This window comes from Rana temporaria, chromosome 5 (assembly GCF_905171775.1).
Source record: "Rana temporaria chromosome 5, aRanTem1.1, whole genome shotgun sequence".
NCBI classification, from domain to species: domain Eukaryota; kingdom Metazoa; phylum Chordata; class Amphibia; order Anura; family Ranidae; genus Rana; species Rana temporaria.
In genome coordinates this window covers 170,776,496-170,795,178 of record NC_053493.1, presented here as the reverse complement: position 1 = coordinate 170,795,178, position 18,683 = coordinate 170,776,496, and the positions used below count along the sequence as shown (strand labels likewise).

Sequence of the window (18,683 nt, the reverse complement as noted above, 5' to 3'; positions counted from 1 at the left end):
AGGGTCAAAGGGGAATTTGAGGCAGTTAGGGCTGTTGTAAAGGCTTTTTCATTGCTTTTTTTGGGGTGTAGTTTGATGTTACATATGAGGTAGATTTACTTAAACTGGAGAGTACAAATCTGGTGCAGCTCTGCAGAGATTTAATGTTTTTTAAGATATAAAAGTGAAATACACCAAAAAAAAGGTTGCTTTCAGTGGGATTTCGTTTTTGTGTGTGAGTGTGTAAACAACATATAAAGCAATAATACACCAAGAAAAGGTTTAATGAAACATATTAAAATGTCCCAAATATGCAACATTTTTGTATTTGTTTTACTCTCATTTACTTCTTTTTTTTTGGGGGGGGGGGGGGTATTTTTTTTATCATGGCATGCATGATCACACATAACATGATTTAAACAAAAAACATTAATACTATACATCAGAAAAAATGTATCTGTTTTTGATTTTTCTTATGTTTTTTCACATGGTTTTTGATGTAGCTGAAGCAAGCACATAAACCCAATTTCCTGTGGTTGGTATAGGAAGAAAAATGGATAAAGTGGTCTATAATAATCATAATAAGGTTATTGCAAAGGGATAGGATTATGTCTTCAGTTCTTTGACTTGACCTTCTGAAGAAACTAAGCCACTCTGACACACCAGGTTGAGTGTACAACCATACAATATCAAACAAAATCACTGAAAGTTATACATTGTATCCAATAGTAGAGTTATATGTGACATACAGTATAAATCATAAAATTGTGACGTGTATCATACAACCAAGAGCAATCAGTAATGACTGAAAACCTTCCTCCTAAGTCCAAAATGATGTGACAAAGCAGACCCAGATGGTATGTATGTGTCACAGGAGAATAGGATGAATTCCTTTCTAAGTGTCGGTTCACACAGGGGCAACCCGACTTACAGCGCGACTTTGCAAGGCGACAGTCAAGACAGTGAACCGACTTTGAAGGCAACTTCCATTGAAATCAATGGGTACAAGTTGCCTACAAGTTGCCTTGAAGTAGTACAGGAACCTTTTCTGAAGTCGGAGCGACTTCAGTAGTGTACATTAAGATGGCTCTCATTCACTTCAATGGAGTTTCTCATGTCGCGCGACTTGGGGCGTCACAAGTCGGATCCCAAGTCGCTGTAGTGTGAACCGGCACTAAGAGATGTTGATGGGTAGGAGCTTTTCGGCTCTGGACAACTTCCCCTGGGCAGATGCCTCTTCCAGAACTTCCCCCAGCCTAGAAGGCTGGCGTCTGGTTACCATTTTCCAGGTAACCGGAGTAAAGGATCTTCCTTTTAATAGATTTTGGGGGAGCAACCACCAATTGAGGTGAAGCTCTGGGAAGGTCCAGGACCTAAACATCTTTGTTCCAAGTAGACAGAATTCTGCCCTGTAACGGCCTTGAGTGAAACTGGGCTTAAGGGACAGCCTTAAATGAGGCTACCATCTTTCCCAATAATTTCATGCATAGACAAATAGAAGGCCTTCTTTTTGCCTTTATCACTCTGACCAAGTATCCTATGGCTTTTGCCTTTGGCTTGGGAAGTAATGCCCTGCTTTGGGATGTGTCTATAATCATGCCCAAATATTCCAGCCTTTTCTGAGATTGCAAGGAGGATTTTTCCAGATTGAGGACCCAGCCTAGGTACTCTAAATAATCCACTGTGCTGTGAACAATGTGGTCCAAACGTGCAGCGGACTGATCTATGAGCAACAGATCGTTCAGATAAGCTGTTACTGCTATGCTCCGTGCCCTCAGTCTTGCCAGGGGTGGGGCAAGTATTTTCGTATACACTCGAGGTGCCGTAGCTAGACCGAAAGGAAAGGTCACAAACTGAAAGTGGCGCAGATCCAACCCGCAAACCTTTGAAATCTTTGGTGAGCGGGGAATATTGGCACATGTAGATATGCATCTCTGATGTCTATTGATGCCAGGAATTCTCCTCCCTGGAGGGTGGAGACAACTGAACGGACGGACTCCATGTGAAAGGAGTGGATGTTCAGAAACTGATTCAGGTTTTTCAGATCTAGAATAGGTCTGATGTCCCCGTTTGGTTTTGGAACGGTAAAAAGGTTTAAGTAAAACCCTGATCCTCTGGGGCTAACTCTATGATTACCCCTTGGGACAACAGGCGTTCCAAGGCCAAAAACAAAGGCCTTCTTTTTTCTGGATCTCAGAAAATGGGGTGGCAGAAGTTCTATGAATTTCAGCTTGAGTGGAGATGACTCACTTGTCCTGAACTTCTTCCCGCCAGGCGTTTGCAAATTGCAGCACCCCTTCCCCCCACTCGGCCGAGCAGGGGCGTCACTTCATAGGGAAGTTTTGGGGTTCTGCTTGGAAGATTTTTAACCCCAAGTCCTTTTCTGCCCTTGGGCATGGCTCTGGGCCTTTCCCCTAGTGTTAGACTTGGGAGGCCATCGCCATTGCCTGGAGAATGAGGTTCCAGGGGCTGGGGAAAGAGAACGCTTAAATGAAGGACGTTCGCTCTTCTTTTAACTGGCAAAAGAGTAGACTTGCCTCTGGTAATCTTTTGGATGTATTTATCCAAATCCTCCCCAAACAGGTGTCCTCCACCAAAGGGGAATGCCGCAAAGTATCTTTTGCAAGAAACCTTGGCTTCCCAATGTTTCAACCAAAGGGACCTGAGCATGTGTACCTGCAGGAGATTCAAGCGGGATGCTTGCTGAACATAATCGCATCAATCGTAAAGCAGAGAGCCTTAGGAAGGTCCTCATGGATCTCAATCTCCTCTGTAGGGAGAAGGGTTTACCATCTGCTTCATTTGTTCCTTGAGGAACTGACATATGCCAATCACTGCAACTGCAGGTTGTACTAAAGCACCGGCCATAGAGGAGGAGGCTTTCAATAAAGAATTCAGCTTTTTATCAGTTGGATCCTTAAAGCCCTGAGCATTGTCTATAGGACAGGTCAGGCTTTTGTTTGCACAAGAAATAGCTGCATCTATAGCAGGTACCCCCCATTTCTAGGTGAAACTTTCCTCCATAGGATAAAGGAGGGAAAACTGCCTAGGAGGAGAAAACGGTTTATCTGGGTGAACCCAGTCATCATACATCAGTTTATCCAGCAAGGGATGAACTGGAAAGGAGCATGCAGTCTGTGGGGCTTTTCCAAGACCCCAAAGAGGAAACAGAGGACATAGAAGCTTCAACAGGAGGCAATTTGTAAGTGGCACGCACCATCTCTGCATAATATTGCACCTGCATCTTTAACGACTGAGAGGTAGAAGGAATCTTCTCATCCAAAGCAGATGAAGGGGACCTACCCCGTTTTCTGCCACCTTTTAAGGAGGTTTGCGATTATAGTAGCAATCCTTCCTTCTAAGCCATCCAAAGCAACTTTTAAAGTGTCCTCAGTGACGTATACAGGAGCTGCCATAGGAGAAGCTGCAAAACCAGACAGGGGCACATGATCATCCTGTGAGGCTGCTACCAGACTGTAAACTGTAGGCATGCTCAGAATCCTTAGCCATAAAGCAGGGATTTCCTAGTGCCTATTTTACTAGCTCTTGTACCTCTTCTGATGGACATAGTCCTTACTGCAAAGCAGAGGTGCCATCACAAAAAATGCAATCACTGTTGTGCTATAGTCTTACAATACAAAATATTAGCTCGCTGCACAACTTAATGCCGAGTAGGAGTCTTAGGTTTGCTTGTCCATGGCGCTTTACAGAAGGCTCTGGCGTGCTGGACTTTTTAAACAAGCCTCTTGGCACCTGCACACAGGTGTGCCGTGCACGCGCATGGGCACAAGAAAACACAGCCCTCCCCCTCTCCACCTGCCTATAGACAGTAAAAGCGCGCTCCCGGCGTGCGCACGTGCTGATGGCACGTCATGGCAGAACCCTATGGCGAAAGAGGAAGGAGAGCAGACCACTGGGGGATTTTCGGGGACCCCTATATGTGTGTTGTGGCAGAGCCTGCAGTGGAGGAGGTGAGTGGTGTTTAAACTGACCGACTTCACTGAGCGTGTTTCCTGGATGGCTTTGTAAGAATACACCAGGTATGTAACTTACTCCCTCTAGTGGTGAAAACCAGGTAAGACATCCTACTCACAGAAGATAACATTTAAAAAAAATGATCCTCTCTTACCTTTATCCCGGCCGCAGGAAAGCTACTGAAAATAGTAGTTTCAGCCTTCACCCATCACAATGGGTAATGTTGTGCCAACCTTCAGGTTTCCATGGGTTCCTACCTCCTACCTGGACCTGTAGAAGACTCCGCCAGTAACTTTTCGTGCCACAGTTGCATTAGTACACCAAAGCCTGAATCCCAGAGCCCAGACCTCCGTATAGAGACATTACAGGCAAACCTTGTTTCTTCTTTACACAAGGCCTGGGTACCACTCATCTTAGGCTTTTGATATCGGCCCGAGGCATTGGATCCGGTTATAGCTCCTAGGCCTCCGCAAAAGACCATCAAAAGAGCTTTTTCTTCTTGGCACATTTTCAACATGACCAACCACCTTAGACACTGGTAAAAAAACTGAGGTACTCTCCATTTGGGAGGGGTTATATAGGGGAGGAACTCAATTCTAATTGGGTTTGCCAGTGTCCAATCACCTGTGATGACTACATAACCCATTAAGTAATTAAGGCTCTGTGTCCCGTGATGTATGAGTAAGAAATCTCTGTCCTCAGTCCCTTTCTCTGCTAATTAATTTTTTATTTATTTATTTATAACAGGAAGCCGGTCCACATGGACCACAAATACGGGGGTTTATTTTGACGCGTTAGTGGGGGCTGCGTCACACGTCACGGGTGGCCTCACCCTCGGTTGTCATCTTGCGCGTCATTAGGCGGGTGCCTCCGTGCAGACAAGATCGTGCTTTGTTCCTCACTGGAGTGGAGAGCATCACTGGAGAATGGATCACCGCGGGACATCGAGAAGGGATTACAACACTGGACAGACTGGATTACATCGCTGGAATGTTTTTTTTTTTTTTAATAAAGGACTTGTCCCAAGCCGTCTTCTGTCATTTTTAACTTTTTTTACCATTTTTCTTTGTGAAATGGTAGGGGTGCAATGTACCCCATTACCAATTTACATGGGGGGCTGGGATCTGGGGGTCCCCTTTGTTAAAGGGGGCATGCAGATTCCAATAAGCCCCCTGCCCGCAGACCCTCACAATCACCGGGCAAGGGTTGTGGGGATGAGGCCCCTGTCCCCATCAACATGAGCAGAGTCCATTATTACACAGCTTCAGTAAGGGCTCAACGCCTATTTTTTTTTAATCTTTAGTACCTCATACTATTGTGGACACAGGTGCACTTTTTGATTTACAAGAGTGTATACGGTACAAAGCAAAATTAATGTAAGTAAATTATCATAACATATATCATAACAAAAACATATTTTTTTTCAGCACCACAAAAAATCCTATTCCTGGAATTATAGTTGTGCTTGCTATTATCTTCTACATTTTGTTGATGATCTTTGGTAAAATCAAGGACCAACATGAAGATCAGAAAAAGGCGTATGTGTTTCTCCAGGATAATTCTCCAAATGAACAGCAACGATACGCTATTATGGTGGATATAGGATTTCGATCTAGACCAAAATCAACAACTAAGGTAATTTATTATTCAATAGGATGCAATAGCGGAGGAAATTTTACCTAAAACAATAGCACAAAAGCGGACGTGCAGATAAAAAAAGCATGATTACCTTTTGTATAGGGCAGATAGAGATGCATATGAAATGCATTAGCAGTAGTAACATTTTAAAGCATTTTGCATACAAATATGCAGTTTCAGTCACAAAGGATGCCCTTAAAGTTTTTTTTATATTGTCCGAATAAATAAGGCTGCAATTTACACCTGGGCATTCTGAAAATGTAGGTAGAATCACATGTTTCTGGCTGCATTTTCAGAAACGCAGCAAAAGGCATATTTCCTAATAGCACCCCAAATGCGGAGCGATTTTGGTGTGTTTGTAGCAAAACATTAGAAAAACACACTCAAACGCTTGTCACCAAATGCTTTTGGCTTAGTGGCAAAATTGGGTACTTGAGCTTCTTTGGCATGTTTCAAGTAAAGGGGCTGTCACGCAAAAAAACGTGGCAAAAACACAATAAAATGCATAATGCAGAATGCGAAGCATTGTGTCTCGCCGGTGTAAATGGGGTCTTAATGATACCATAACAAAACATTTGAAAAACATGCTCAAATGCTTGTCACCAAATGCCTTTGGCTCAGTGACAAAATTTGGTTCTTGAGTTTCTTTGGCACATTTCTGGCACAACAGCCAGCCCATTCAAGTCAATGGCCTGTCAACGTGGAGAAAACAAAAATGCATGTTACAAAATGTGATGCGTTGTGTCGCGCCAGTGTAAATAGGGTCATAATGATACCACAAGAAAACAGTTTTAAAATAACTTTGTCTTTGAGGCACTGTGCTGCAACACTGAGCAGTAAGACTAGACTAGCAAAAAACAGAGACAGGGCTGATTTACTAAAGCCTGTTTAATTTGCAAGAGAAGTTGCACTTTGCAAGGGGTGTACCCCACAGTGAATGAGCTGAAATTCTGCTGACTTCGATCATCCAATCACATGCAAGCAAAAATGCTGTGTTTTCCTTTTCCAAGCATTGACCCCTAAACTCCGCCTGACTTGCTACTGACCTTTGAGTCACTTCTGACCTCTGCATCACTTCCTATAGAGTTCAGAGGTCAATAGAGACACAGAATACAGAGTGCAGTAGAAAGTGACCCTCTATCAATCATTTGTGCACTGGCTTACCTGTGTTCGCCTTCTCCCTGGACTTTGTTTTTACAGTATTCGGGATACTGCAGCTCTGGCTCTTTTCCCCTTTCTCCTATTTACTAGGCCTGTAGGTAGAGCTAAATTACAACTACTCATAGTGAAAAAAAAAAAATAGAGTAGCGCTAAACCTATAAATATTGCAAATATAAACGTGAACACTCAAGAATAACAAAACTCTGAAAAATGAACCAAAAAAATGAATAATTGCTGAAAATTGTCTAACAACTGCAAAATATAATAATATGTAAAAATAAATTAATAAGTTCATGCTATGTGCAAACAAAACAAAAGTTCATAAACGTGGAATGAATGTCTGGCCGGTGACTTGTCGTTAAGAGATGGTTCCTGTAAGGACTGCGCAGGCGCAATCCTTGCCGACGGAAATCTCCGAACCTCGGCCGGCATCCAGGCTCATTCCTTAACATCCCAGTGGATTGGAGGATGTTAAAAAAAGAGCCAGGAGGCCGAGCGAGCCGTCCGAGCGAAGCGAGGATGTGAGGCCGACCGGCCACTTTCCTCAAATTCCACGTCGCCCTGGATGCCGGCCGAGGTTTGAAGATTTCCGTCGGCAAGGATTGCGCCTGCGCAGTCCTTACAGGAACCATCTCGTTAGCCGGAACCATATCGTCAGATCACCGGCACAACAGACTTAAGGCTTCTTTTGTCAATGCAAATTTGTAAGTGTGATACTGTGTTTTTTACAATTTTAAATACATAATAAGGTTTTACACTATCGGAGCATTATGTCTCTTACATGCCACAACATTTACACATGGGTTTGACCATCTACGGAGTGTGCAGCAATTCTCGGGTTCCTTTGGAAACAGGCTGTGTTACATTACATGCTTCTCCGGATCCTCTGTCAGGGGGGATCACGGAGCTCCGGTAAGCAGGAATTCTTTCCATAACAGTGATAGATTCACACTGGCTTTGTATTTCAATACCTGAGGAGTCCTTATTCATGGATGGACTTTACTAGTTTTTGCACGGGTGGACAGATATCATTCATTTCACGTTTATGAATTTTTGTTTTGTTTGCACATTGCATGAACTTATTCCTTTATTTTTATATATTTTTACATTTTTCAGTTGTTAGACAATTTTCAGCAATTATTCATTTTTTTTTTTGGTTCACTTTTTAGAGTTTTGTTACATTTATATTTGCAATTTATAGGTTTAGCGCGATCCTATTTTATTTTTCACATTCAACTACTGTACTGGTGTTTTACAGAAGGATTGCTGCTTCCAACACATGATTTAGAGCTATTCTTATGGCCTCATAGGTTTGCTACATTTCTTAGCGCAGTTTCTTTTTCCAGACAGCACAGGACAGCATGGAGAGCAGGGGGCAGGGCTATGGTTTTCAGTGATTTGCTTATAGATCCTCCCCCCGCTGCTGCTTCGGGCTTTAGCACCCACCCTCTTCCTGGTATTAAAGCCAATCACAATCAATCATAGCCCCGCCTCCCTACTCCCTGTACCACCCATAAGTACCCGATAGCTTCCCTACACAGCGAACGTTTCCTCTGTAGCTGCCTATGAGAGGCACAGCTGCAGGGGAGACACAGAACAGTGTTTATCTGGAGCAGAGTGCTGAAACTTGCCCCACCACTGGGACCCAGCAGTTGGGAGGCATGTGTGTGGGTGATTAAGGTGTGCCCAGGCACACTTATCACACCCCGTGCACATGCCTATGGTCACAGGAGTGAAAAACAAAGTGCACCCCAGCACTATGCAGATACAAATTGCCCTTTTAACAAAATGAATCTAACATTTAGAAAAAAAATCTATCTATATGAATACATTTGTGATTCTCAGGCCTCGTACACACGACCGGACATGTCCGCTGAAACTGGTCCGCCGACCAGTTTCAGCGGACAGATACGATTGTGTGTACAGACTAGCGGACAGATTTCCAGCGGACAAATGTTTCTTAGCATGCTAAGAAACATGTCTGCTGGAAAGCTGTCCGGCGGACATGTCCGCTGGTTAGTACGTCTAACCAGCGGACCGAAATCCCGCGCATGCGTCAAATTGATTAGACGCATGCGTGGAAGCATTGAACTCGCGCGAGAGAGAACGTCGGTGTCGTCTACGTCACCGCGTTCTCTGTCCGCGCGGATTTCAGTTTGATGGTGTGTACAGCCATCAGACCGAAATCTCCGAGCGGACATGTCCTATAAAAACGGTCCGCGGACCGTTTTCATCGGACATGTCCGCTGGTGTGTACGAGGCCTGATAGTCTTCGACATACAAAAAAAGAAAAACATCCAGGTTTCCCATCCTCCTATGCACATGATTGCTGATGGGTATACAGAAATGTGTGTGAGTGTGTTGCTAATTATTCACGGTGTGTATAACAATAAACATGGCACTGAAGCTGGGGTAATGAGGATCAAAATAATTGCAGTACGGTCCTTACTCTACCCTGCAGAATCTTAGGTTTCTAGGAAAGCGTCTTCTCTCCTGCTGTCTTATATGCTTTTGAAGTACTAGGTCTACTATATCCAAATTACTAAGAATAGTAAAATAACATAATATTGTCACAATATTATATAAAACGACTTTCTTTTAAATTTTTTTAGGTTTACATAATTTTACATGGTGAAGACGGTGTATCTGAAACCCGAGAGCTTTATTGTCCTGACAGACCTCTGTTTGAAAGAAATTCACGGAATGTATTTATAATGAGGTAATGTGGAATAGCATATTGTATAAAAATACTTTGAGTGCTACACAGTGGTTAACATTACAACAGGGAGGGTGAATCTCAGGACAGCAATATACTGCAGAAGTTTTAACACTTCCTTGCATAATCTAAAACGAAAAGATTTGGCTTGATTTTTCAATTTTTTGGCTACATTTTAATATTGGGATTTGACTAAACTATCATGTATTATGTTATAATGATAGTTCAATCATTTGACAGTGGTGGATGAACTCACAACATTGCAGATTTTTGAAAAACATTTGGACAAAAGGTCTTGGTACATTCATAGACTGGACAAATGTCATTTGAATATACTTCAAAATTTTGTTTGTTTTTAACAGCCGATTTTGGAATGAATGTAATTTCTTGAACAAAAACACATACACTCTTATGTCGCGTACACACGATCGGAAATTCCGCCAAGAAAACCATGGATTTTTTTCCGACGGAATGTTGGCTACTTGTGTTGCATACACATGGTCACACAAAATTCTGACCGTCAAGAACGCGGTGACGTACAACACTACAACAAGCCGAGAAAAATGAAGTTCAATGATTCCGAGCATGCGTTGAATTGATTCCGAGCATGCATGTTTTTTTGTGCGTCGGAATTGCATACAGACGATCGGAATTTCCGACAAGAACTTTTCTTGTCGGAAAAATTGAGAACCAGCTCTCAGATTTTTGCTGTCGGAAATTCCGACAGAAAAAGTCACATGGAGCCTACACACGGTCGGAATTTCCGACCAAAAGCTCACATCGAACTTTTCTTGTTGGAATTTCCGATCGTGTGTGGGCTGCATTAGAGATTTGTTTGTTCGAGAAAGATTTTCTATCCAAATTTTCTTGTTACTGTAGATTAGAAATGTAAACATCTGTTCTTAAAACAAAATGTTTTAAAGGGAATTCTACTAGTTTATAGCCAGCTTTACAGACATCCTGCCCTGTAAGTCACTCTGTTTCTGTGATCATGATGACATTTCTCCCATCACAAGCACACAATTCAGTCCTTGTTTTATAGTGTTAAAAGCAACAACTAATCAACATATTCTTAATTCCAAATTTGGGACTCCAATCGCAGCTCCACTTCTGATGCTGTATAAAATACTAAGCTAGTTGTTAATTTCTCTGAAATTTAGTGCAATCCAAGTTCGCTTAAAGTGGATGTAAACCCGATTCATGAAATTTGTGCTGGGCACATATATTTGCAGTGTTTTCTTATCCCTCGTAAAAGGTCTTTCTTTTGCTCCGTTCTTCTGTTATCAGCATGATAACTTCTGACAAGTTCTCCGTCAACTGTGATAAAACCAGCCTGAATTTTGTGCCAGGGTGGGTGCTATAAATAGATTAGCAGAGAGCTGGTCTATTCACAACACAGCTCTGCAAGTCTCTGCCTATGTGGAGTGGGGGGGTGTGCCTTTACTCCAATCAGCTGTCTCACAGTGTATGGCAAGAATCCACACCCACAGGTGAATCAGGAAGAGACAATTCTAACAGGACATGCAACTTTCTAAACAGTAGATAAAGCTGAAGACAACAGATATACATCTAAAACTTAGGAGGATTTCTTTGAGCTCTGCGTATCATCTGAGGCTGTTCACTTCACTGGGTATATGTGAGGGTTCACATCAACTTTAATATCAAGAAAGATTAGAATCTTTCTTTGTCTTTTTTTTTATATAAAATTGGTTTAGCTTGCATAACTCGTCATTCAAAATGTAATCTGAAATATAGCTATTGTGGGTTGTTTGTGTTTTCCAGTGTACCCGATAGTCTTGGTCCATTATGGAAGATTCATATTTGGCATAACAACAGTGGTCAGTCACCAAGCATGTACATCAGCCATGTAATTGTCAAAGACCTGAAAAGCAAAACCAACTTTTTTTTCTATGCGGAGTGCTGGCTTGCAGTTGATGAAGGAGATGGGAAAGTTGAACGTGAACTGACATTTGCAGGACATGGATTAGGCTTCAGACGGGTAAAAAAAAATTGTAGCTTTGTCACAAAGGAACTAAACTTAATTTAGTGCTTGTAGGCCTGATGCAATGGAATAGATTAACTATACTGTAACATGAAACTGTATAAACCTTTTTATATAAACAAAGTGTTCCCTTTATTCATGTTCCAGTGTCAACTCAGAATCTGGGATTTTCTTTCACTTTCACTGTTGGTGATAACAGTAAACAGGAAAAATAGAGAGGGCAAATCTCCTTAATGGGAACATAGAAAGCAATACAAATCTGACAAGTGTTCGAATGCCTCTACATTCTATTCAAAACTAAAAATAAAAGTTTTGCCTCTAGTTATACTTTAACATGTTGATAATATCTTCATCAAGCTGGTTTATCTATTCAACTATGTAACACTTATCTAAACAATTATTGAAAAGACTAAAAATTCCCCTTGAGTGTTTATACTTAATTCACATTAGTTTTTTAGTGGCAAAGATAATGGTTAGATCAGGAAATTATCTTATGTCTACCTTAGATCTAGATTGCTGAGCTGAAGGATTTTTATAATTGATTTCTAACGCTGTCTTGAATAGGGCTGGTGTGCGGGGTGCTCACTTAAGCCGGCCATAGATGGATTGAAGTTCGGCCGGTTCAGCAGGGACTGGCCGAATTTCAATTTATCTATGGCTGTTCCCGTTAGAGAGAAGTTGATCTAATGATAGCTTCTCTCTAACAGGAATGTTGGAAAAAAATGATTTGATCAGCACTGCAGCCAATTAGCTGTAGTGCTGATCAGTGTATTCTGACAGTAGAGGAGTCCTGCTGTCAGAATACAATAACGTAGTGGGGAGGAGTCCCCAATACACCTCAATTCTGTGGATGGGGGAATACAATTTTTTTTTTTATCAGCCACCTGGCTGATTAAAAAAAAAACATCCACCTATGGCTAGATTTATCTATACTATTATGCATATTTATACCATTACCATTCCTTAAAACAATTATGCAGTGGTCAAATATTATAATCTCTGTCTTATGTTAATTGACCTTATTGTCTATCAAGTTTTACAATATTTCTCTGTTTCTTTTTTTAATCCAGCTCTTCTACTGCAAATTCACTCAATATCTGGAAGATTTCCATTCCTGGGGTTCAGTCTTTAGCCGACCATCTTACAGTTGGTTCAGTCATACTCAACGAATAACCACATGTTTAGTCATGTGTTTGGGGTATATGTGTTTCAATGTCATCCTTCTTTACTGGAAAGAAGATCAGGTATGACTTCTTTCTATTCTATCAAAAGAGTCTCATAAGTATAACATAATGGGTAGTCATATGTGTTAAAGTCCAGAAAGAACTATTATTTTGTACCTTTAAAGAGACCCTGTCACCAGTTTTCACTTTGAATGCGTTTTTAAAGCATTACAAGAATAATGCATATTTGTGTGCTAACTTTTTTTTATTATCATTTGCAGCTTCTTATTTAATTTTTAAGTCAAATAAAGTGAATAGTAATCTTAATCTTCTAATAGTTAGCATGAATGGAAGTTTTTTCATCATGTGGCCCTTACAGCTCAAGGAAACTCTCTAACAGCCACTAGCTTGTGTTCAGTAGTGGCCACAACTCCCTGCAAGGCCTCACACTTATACTTGCAATGCTGAGGCTCATTCAACAGTTCTCTGGAGGTTTTGAAAAACAGGAAGATTCGCGCTGGAACCCTGGGTTATCATATTAGTATAGGAAATGGTGGTTGTATTTGAACAGGGTGTTTGGATTCCTGACTGGCAGCTTTTCCACACCAAAGGATTTGCACCGCTTCCTTGGCTTGTGGCTGAATTGATCTGAGATTAAAATGCCACACCAAGAATTAATTGTACAAGTATATGCAATATATGTTTCAATGTGAATTAAGATAAAGTGTGGAGCTGACGCATTTCAGGGGATATATGAAATATATGTATACAATTTATATATGCTAGTCTAAACTGTAGTTAAGGGGCTTGCCTGCCCACTTTTATTAAACAAAATTATATATATATATATATATATATATATATATATATATATATATATTTATATATATATATATATATTTATATATATATATATATATATATATATTTATATATATATATATATATATATATATATATATATATATATATATATATATATATATATATATATATATATGTATGTATAATTAATGTAACATTACTATACATACTGACATTTATAATAGAACACTCTATAGTAAAATTAAGCTGTATAATATGAAATTCCCCATCTTTAAGGTAACATAAACTAAACATATTGGCCCAGATTCACAAAGCACTTACGCCGACGTATAACAAGTTACGCCGATGTAAGTGCAAATGTGCGCCGTCGTATCTGTGCGCCAGACCCACAAACAGATATGCGCCTAAAACCAGGCTACACCCCGCCGACGTAGCTTGTTTACGCCGGCGTAGGGTGGGCGCACATTTTGGCTGGGTGCATGGTGCCGCTCCCATTGATTAGCCATTTAAACATGCAAATGAGGGAAATACGGCGATTCACGAACCTGCGTGCGTCCGACGTCCAGCGTAAAGTTATTCCCCATAAAGGAGGTGCAACCCAGCAGCAGACATGCAAAGGTCTGCACTAGGGAACACAAGCCGGCGTATTTTACGTTGGACGTGTGTCTGGCTGGGCGTAGGTTACGTTCACGCCGTACGCAGTGATCCGGCGTAGTTTAGGCAGTTGTTCTGACGTGGTTGTGAGCAGGCGCAGGGGGATGCGTCCACGTCACGGCGCATGCGCAGTTCGTGATACTTTTCTGTCTGGCGCTCGGCCCATCATTTGCATGGGGTCACGCCTCATTTGCATGGGTCACGCCCACTTCCACATACGGCGGCGTACGCCTTCGAATCCCACGCCACGCTGGCACAGCGTTGGGAGCACTGGCTTGCTGAATGCATTGCTTGCCTCTCTGCGCTGCGTTGGCGTCGCGTACATTGGTTAATCTACGGCGGCGTAATGTGCGCCCACATTCTGTGAATCTGGGACCATTTTCATATATTATGTCTTTCAATCCAAAACCATTTACGAGTCTGCAAGCTAACAATAATCAATCACTTTGCACACTTTACAATAGTTATTTTATAGGGTTTTCTTTTTTTCTCTCTCAAGACTTTTATATATTATCAGCTTCATTTTACAATATTGTGTTCCATTATCATCACACATACCTCCAATGTTTATACTACAATGTAAGTTAAACTTATGTATTTAGTATTTATACACCATATATTTAATATCTTATAAGAGAGGTAAAATGATTTCATGTTACATATGTTTAATAAAAGAGAAAACCTTAACTACTTGCCGACCAGCCGCCGCAGTTCTACAGCGGCAGGTCGGCTCCCCTGCGTGAGAGCACGTAGTATAACGTCACCTCGCGAAGCGGCCACTAGGAGCGCGTGCCGGATCCCGACGCGCGTGCCAGGTGGGTGCGATCACCACCAGGCACCCGCGATCGCTCGTTACAGAGCAAGGGCCGGGAGCTGTGTGTGTAAACACACAGCTCCCGGTCCTGTCAGGTGGAGAAATGCCTGACCGTCTGTTCATAACAATGTATGAACAGCGATCAGTCATTTCCCCTAGTGAGTCCACCCCCCTACAGTTAGAACACACCCAGGGAACATACTTAACCCCTTCCCTGCCCCCTAGTGTTAACCCCTTCCCTGCCAGTGGCATTTTTATAGTAATCCAATGCATTTTTATAGCACTGATCGCTATAAAAATGCCAAAGGTCCCAAAAATGTGTCAAAAGTGTCTGAAGTGTCCGCCATAATGTCGCAGTACCGAAAAAAAAATCGCTGATCGCCGTCATTACGATTTAAAAAAAAATATTAATAAAAACACCATAAAACTATCCCCTATTTTGTAAACGCTATGACTTTTGCGCAAACCAATCAATAAACGTTTATTGCGATTTTTTTTTTACGAAAAATATGTAGAAGAATGCGTATCAGCCTAAACTGAGGAAAATAAACGATTTTTATATATTTTTGGGGATATTTATTATAGCAAAAAGTAAAAAATATTAATTTTTTTCAAAATTTATGCTCTATTTTTGTTTATAGCGCAAAAATTAAAAAACGCAGAGGTGATCAAATACCACCAAAAGAAAGCTCTATTTGGGAAAAAAGGACGACAATTTTGTTTGGGAGCCACGTCGCACGACCGCGCAATTGTCAGTTAAATCGACACAGTGCCGAATCGCAAAAAGTGCTCTGGTCTTTGACCAGCAATATGGTCCGGGGGTTAAGTGGTTAAGAAGTAATCTTACGTATTTAAAATGCACATGCAAATGTGATGTTTACAGCTAGAAGACAAAATAATAACATTTTACTATACCTTGTTATTTTATAAAACTCTATACATGTCCTAACCTTTTTTATTTATTTTTTTCATTTACTTTTAAGTATGCTGCTGAAAATGGCCCTATTGAAATTTCAACCACTTCTCTGATATCTGGATTTCAATCTACAATGGTTGTGTATCCAATTGCATTGTTATTATCACTTCTGTTTAGGTATAGTAAGGTAAGATAAAATTCCAGTAAATCTTAACATTCATATTTTTAAATCCACAATATCACATATGTTGCTGTAGAAAATTCACAAATGTATCTTCTTCCTTCTGTAGAAGGTGAATAAATATCCCAGAGAAGATCATTCTAAAATTAAGGCTTCTAATATAAACTGCCATCAAGGTGAGAACAATAAAATCCTTTTAATGCTGTGCTAAAATGCTTTAAAATTGCGCACAACCATGCAGCAGCGACAAACTTCATACATTTTTAAAAATCTTTATTGGTTACCACTTTAGATTAACAGAGGAAATCTACTGCTAAAATTACTGCCCCCTATCTGATGCAATTGCTGTTTACATACATCACGAGACCGACGCTTAAGTTCACTGCTGGGTGCAAGCACGTGGGGACAGGGGTGCTTCCCCCCCCCTTTTTTTAACATTGTTCCTTTCATTTATTTTTATTTTTTATCATGTTTATTGTTATCACAGGGAATGTAAATATATTCCTTATGATAGCAATAGGTAGAGACAGGCTCTAGATCGCTCCTCTGCCCTCCAAAGCATCTGACACACCAAGAGCGGTGTGATAAGGTACTTTCCAAATTTCCCAATGGCGCTGTTTATATACAGTGAAACCAAAGTCATAAAATGCTCGTAGCTTCTGGTTTCTTAGGCCATAGAGATGATTTGAGCTGTTCAGCTTTATGGTCAGCTGGCAGAACCACAGGCTGCATTCTCAGGTTCCCTTGTGGGACAGGAGAGCCAGAGAAAACCCTGTAAGATGTGGGGGGGGCGCTCGGATTGCTTTTACATAAAAGCCGACCGCTGGCTGAAAAATAACGGTACCAAGATGATACCTAGACCTGCAGGCATTGTTTTGGTATAACCACTCAAAGTCCAGAAACATACCAGTACGTGAGAGCAAACCCTGTTGCTTTCAAAATAAATAAATCCGTGCTGTAGCTGAATGGCATACCTGAAAAGCAAACAATGGTAACAATTAAACATTAACTCAATAAAACAACAACAATATGTGGCATAAAACTGTAAAAAATATATGCCGAAGCATGGGGGAAAATCACCCCTCCACCCCTGCTTCGGCATATATGCAATTTTTTTAACTGTGGTGGTAAAATCACCTGCTACAGCGCTGGAGTCACGGCTTTACGTATCATGAGAGCAAACCCTGTTGCTGTCAGAATAAATCCTGTGCTGCAGCTGAATGGCGTACCTGCAAAGCAAATCATGATTTACAATAAAACAAAGTAACATTACAGTATAACAGTAAGACATACCATACCTGCAAAGCAAATACAATAAAACATTACAGTTACGCATAAAATACAGTAACAATAGATAGAGAACAATAGATGAGAAGAGATAGGAAAAATAAAACAACAATATTAATATTTTTTTTTCTGCACTTTTATTTTAACTGTTAGGCCTCGTACACACGATCGGTTAAACCAATGAGAATGGTCTGATGGACCGTTTTCATCGGTCAAAATCGATCGTGTGGGCCCCATGGGTTATTTATCCATAGGTTAAAAAAAAGCCAACTTTCTTAAAATTTAACCAATGGATTCCTAACCGATGGGAAAAAAACGATCGTTAGTAGGCACAACCATCGGTTAAAAATCCATGCATGCTCAGAATCAAGTCGACGCATGCTTGGAAGCATTGAACTTCATTTTTTTCAGCACGTCGTTGTGTTTTACGTCACCGCGTTCTGACACAATCGGTTTTTTAACCGATGGTGTGTAGGCGCGACGGACCATCAGTCAGCTTCATCGGTTAACCGATGAAAACGGTCCATCGGTCCATTCTCATCGGATGGACCGATCGTGTGTACGAGGCTTAAATGTTGAAGATTAGGGTCTCTCAAAATGTGATGGCCATCTCATCTTTCGAGACCCTGTGCTAGTGTACCCCAAGACTGTGCAGTGCTGTACCCTACGCTAATACTCCACTAGTGTGTGGTAGCCACAAAAACAATCACGGATGCAGAGACCAGGTTGGTCAGGACAGGAGGGACAATAAAAGCAGGTGTCCAGCCTATATCCGCGTTTTCTGCAGACACAACATCTTTTTTGGGGTGATCTTTGACCTGAAGTACAACAAAGGACTTCTGGAAAGTGACTCTAATGCAGCTGGCTCACTGCATTTGCATCATAAAGTTGGGCCACAGCACCGTCTGGAAACAGAAGGACTGTGATGATCTCTTCCTGGAATTTTAGGAAGGAACCAGTTCTTCATGGCGCTTTGTATAGCACATAAGCGTTCAGCAGAGCCAATAATAAATATACAGACACTTTTTTATACCAGCGTCTTGCCTTACGTGCAATTACGTATGGCGCCATCATCTGGATGTTGAAATACACCCCTCCGATGTTAAAGGGGCTGTAAAGGTTAATTTTTTATTTTCTAAATGGGTTCCTTTAAGCTAGTGCAGTGTTGGTTCTATTACCTTTTCCTTCGTTTTCCCTTCTAAATGTTTTTTTTTTCTTTGTCTGAATTTCTCACTTCCTGTTCCTCCTCAGTAAGCTTGCCCCCATCATCCGAGCTATTCTGGCTGGGGGTTAGTCAGCGTGCTCGCCCCCTCCCTTGGGACTACATCCCTGAGGGGAGACGCTGTGAACAAGGGAGGGGGAGAGTACGCTG

General features: G+C 41.2%; 1 protein-coding gene across 1 annotated transcript in view; it reads left to right on the top strand.

Moving 5' to 3' along the window:
- The window catches only part of LOC120941161 (polycystic kidney disease protein 1-like 1), a 249,593-nt gene that overhangs the window by 146,668 nt on the left and 84,242 nt on the right, over positions 1-18,683 (top strand). Inside the window, exons 25-30 of the mRNA XM_040354447.1 lie at positions 5,382-5,589; positions 9,366-9,472; positions 11,252-11,468; positions 12,542-12,715; positions 15,911-16,030; positions 16,134-16,200. Coding sequence (XP_040210381.1) covers positions 5,382-5,589; positions 9,366-9,472; positions 11,252-11,468; positions 12,542-12,715; positions 15,911-16,030; positions 16,134-16,200 — 893 coding nt within the window. The remainder of the gene's footprint in view (positions 1-5,381; positions 5,590-9,365; positions 9,473-11,251; positions 11,469-12,541; positions 12,716-15,910; positions 16,031-16,133; positions 16,201-18,683) is intronic.